This window comes from Plectropomus leopardus, unplaced genomic scaffold (assembly GCF_008729295.1).
Source record: "Plectropomus leopardus isolate mb unplaced genomic scaffold, YSFRI_Pleo_2.0 unplaced_scaffold24903, whole genome shotgun sequence".
NCBI classification, from domain to species: Eukaryota; Metazoa; Chordata; class Actinopteri; order Perciformes; family Serranidae; genus Plectropomus; species Plectropomus leopardus.
In genome coordinates, this window is record NW_024627050.1 from 1 (window position 1) to 2,992 (window position 2,992).

The window sequence follows — 2,992 nt, forward strand, 5'->3', positions numbered from 1 at the left end:
AGCTTAATTAATTTCAGACTCATAAGTCTGTATGGTTGTGTTTTTTTTAAGGAAAAAAGCTATGAAAACAAAAAACAGTGAGCCTTTATGATCATTAAAAACCTGCCCGATCTTTACTGATTAAAGCGACTTTTTCTCCCCTCACCTACTTAGATAGTGCTGGCTGGAGACCCCTGTCAGTTGGGTCCAATTGTGAAGTCCAAGCTGGCTGCTGCCTTTGGCCTGGGGGTGTCTCTATTGGAGAGGCTGATGGCCAACCCGCTGTACTGCAGACATGACTGGGGATACAACCCAAAACTGGTTGGTGCACTGTGTACAAAATCTATCCACACACACACGCACACACACACACACACACACATACATATATATGTATATATTTATTTATTTTTTACAGTGTTCTTTAGAAGTATGTATCACTGACATTAATGAAAATGTTCCACATGCTATGCAGATGCAATGCTGCATGGCACCTGGTGACGTGTAGCATATTTACCTTTCTCTCTTTATATTTTGGTTCCATTATTGATTTGATTAGCACAAGTGGCTCATCACAGAGGAATTTGTTGAAGAATACTTGCATGCGCTGTTTGCAAAATTTTGACTGGTTAAGCCGGTTTCTTACTACTACAGGTGACCAAGCTGATCTACAACTACCGTTCTCACGAGGCCTTGATCACGCTGCCCTCTAAGCTCTTCTACAAGAACGAACTGTGTGTCAAAGCTCCCAGGGCCACAGTAGAGTCTCTTTGCCAGTGGACAACCCTGCCCAAAAAAGGCTTCCCACTCCTCTTCCATGGAGTTAGGGTGAGTGGTCTTAAGACTTGAAGATTGGAAACATGCATCTTCACAGAGTTTTCAGTTTTTTAGGTACATCTGGAAAATCTAATTCTTGTTGGGCTTTTAATGTTCATTCAAGTTACTGGGATATTCAGCTCCCACATTTATTCAGGGGATTTTGTTCTTCCCTAGGGCACAGAAATGAGGGAAGGTAACAACCCATCATGGTTCAACCCAGTGGAGGCTGTACAGGTCATGCTCTACTGCTGCCAGCTGGCCAAGAAGCTCTACAACCCTGTGGATGCCTCTGATATTGGCATCATTGCCCCGTACAAGAAACAGGTCAGACTGCACCGTATAATGCCTAAAGTCAGGTCTAATATCAAAGCATTGAAGCAATTTAGTTGCACGAGAGAGAAATCCTTTCTTTTTTTTATCTTACCAGAGTGGGGAAAAAGCCATTTCAGTGTAATTTCATATTAAACTCAAGGGTAGCTTAAGTGGCGTTGCATATATTGTGACTCGGGACCGTCTTTGTGTCCAGTGTGAGAAGATTCGAGTGCTGCTGGGCAAGGTCGGCCTGTCTGACATCAAAGTGGGCTCTGTGGAGGAGTTCCAAGGACAAGAGTTCCTCGCCATCATCATGTCTACGGTAGGCAAAAATACTTTTTGTTAGGGATGCAAAATATTGGGTTCTTTGCCAATATTTGATATGCTGATATATAACAATTTATTTGGCATAGGATGGATACTGATATATCCACTTTATTTCCCCACCCAATTTTAAGTGATGATCAAGTCTCCTCTGTTGAGGAATTCACATCATATCATGCATACTCTTATTGTGATGGCCCACCAGCAAATGAAGGCATAAAATACAATGCTGTTCAGTGTATGTAATATTCATTTAGTGTGCAAAATAAGAAAAATACTTGAACCTAGGGTTGGTCTTTTGTACATGTTCACTATGTCAATATGGGTGTTTGATACCGGCAAACCAATATCTGCTAAAACAGATGACTGATATTATTGTGCATCCCTACAGTTTTGGAAACAGAAGTTACAAACATCAGAATGTGTTTTCTTCGAAATAAGATGCCCATGTTTTAACTTGAAGTGGCATCTTCTTTAATTAAGTGCAGATTCTGTAGAGCAAAACGGCACATTTTTGTGATACAAGTATGTAATAGAGATTGGATGAGTTTTTGAAAGCTGTAAAAAATACTACCTAGGGCTGTCATCACCAAATAGCGGACCTCAATTGGGGGCACGGACCCAGTGCGGTTCTATCTGGACCCATGACCAATTTGTGCTATGCAACTCTAAGCTAATTATTAGTGGTAGTGATGTGTGGGTTTGGTGAGCTTACTATAAAAATATCAAACTTTAAAAAGTGGCAAAGAGACAAAGTGACAGACACATGGGTGTAGTTAGTTAAACCATCTTTACCTCACCTCTCTCTGTCACACACACAAACACACACACACACACACACACACACACACACACACACACACAAACCGTGGTGCTTGATCTGTACAGCCTGATCTCACTCCCAACTTGTCAAATACCGCCTTTTATCAGTGGACTTCATTGCTTAATTTGCTGTTTAGGTGGTGTTCGCTACGTCAAGCTGAAATGAATTGGCATCTTTTATAAATTGGATGCTGCTTGGTCCACTTCTTAATGCAAGACTAGGGACAAAGCCATAGCTCTTATTTAACATTATGTTTTTTTGGCTACATGCTCATATTAAACATGTGGTTTTATTTTTCACATTAGCCTACCCATCTAGACCATCTGTATACCTGTGACTGCTTCATAAAATGTTGGCCTGAGGTCAAGTCTGCTTGGTAACCCCTGCACTACAAAGCAACATTTTTTAAAAAATTACACTAACTGACCACAGTGTGGTCAGTTTGTGTAATTTTTGTTGGATGAGGTGTTAAACCTACGTCTGCTATGTTTTGGGGATGTAGGTGTTGCAGTTTCTGAGATCCTGATAAATTTAGGGCAGAGGAGGATTTTTTGTTCACGTATCAGCCAAAAGTGTGTTAGTCGCTGCTGTCATATTAAAAATAAAAATCTATATCCACGTTTTGCCTCAATCACAGCTGGCACACTACTGATTCAACACGAGTTTGTGAAATGACATAACATTAGCTTTAGCTGTCTTCCCAGTGTCTTGTGATGCTCAAATATGTTGATTTGT

The 2,992-nt window shown here is 40.7% G+C and overlaps 1 protein-coding gene across 1 annotated transcript; it reads left to right on the forward strand.

Moving 5' to 3' along the window:
- Nucleotides 1-153: 153 nt before the first annotated feature.
- LOC121966521 (RNA helicase Mov10l1-like) lies at nt 154-1,432 on the forward strand (the record flags this gene model as incomplete). Its single annotated transcript, XM_042516600.1, has 4 exons — nt 154-300; nt 634-807; nt 973-1,122; nt 1,325-1,432. Coding segments are annotated over 4 exons (579 nt in total), but the record flags the coding sequence as incomplete, so codon positions are not given.
- Nucleotides 1,433-2,992: the final 1,560 nt, after the last annotated feature.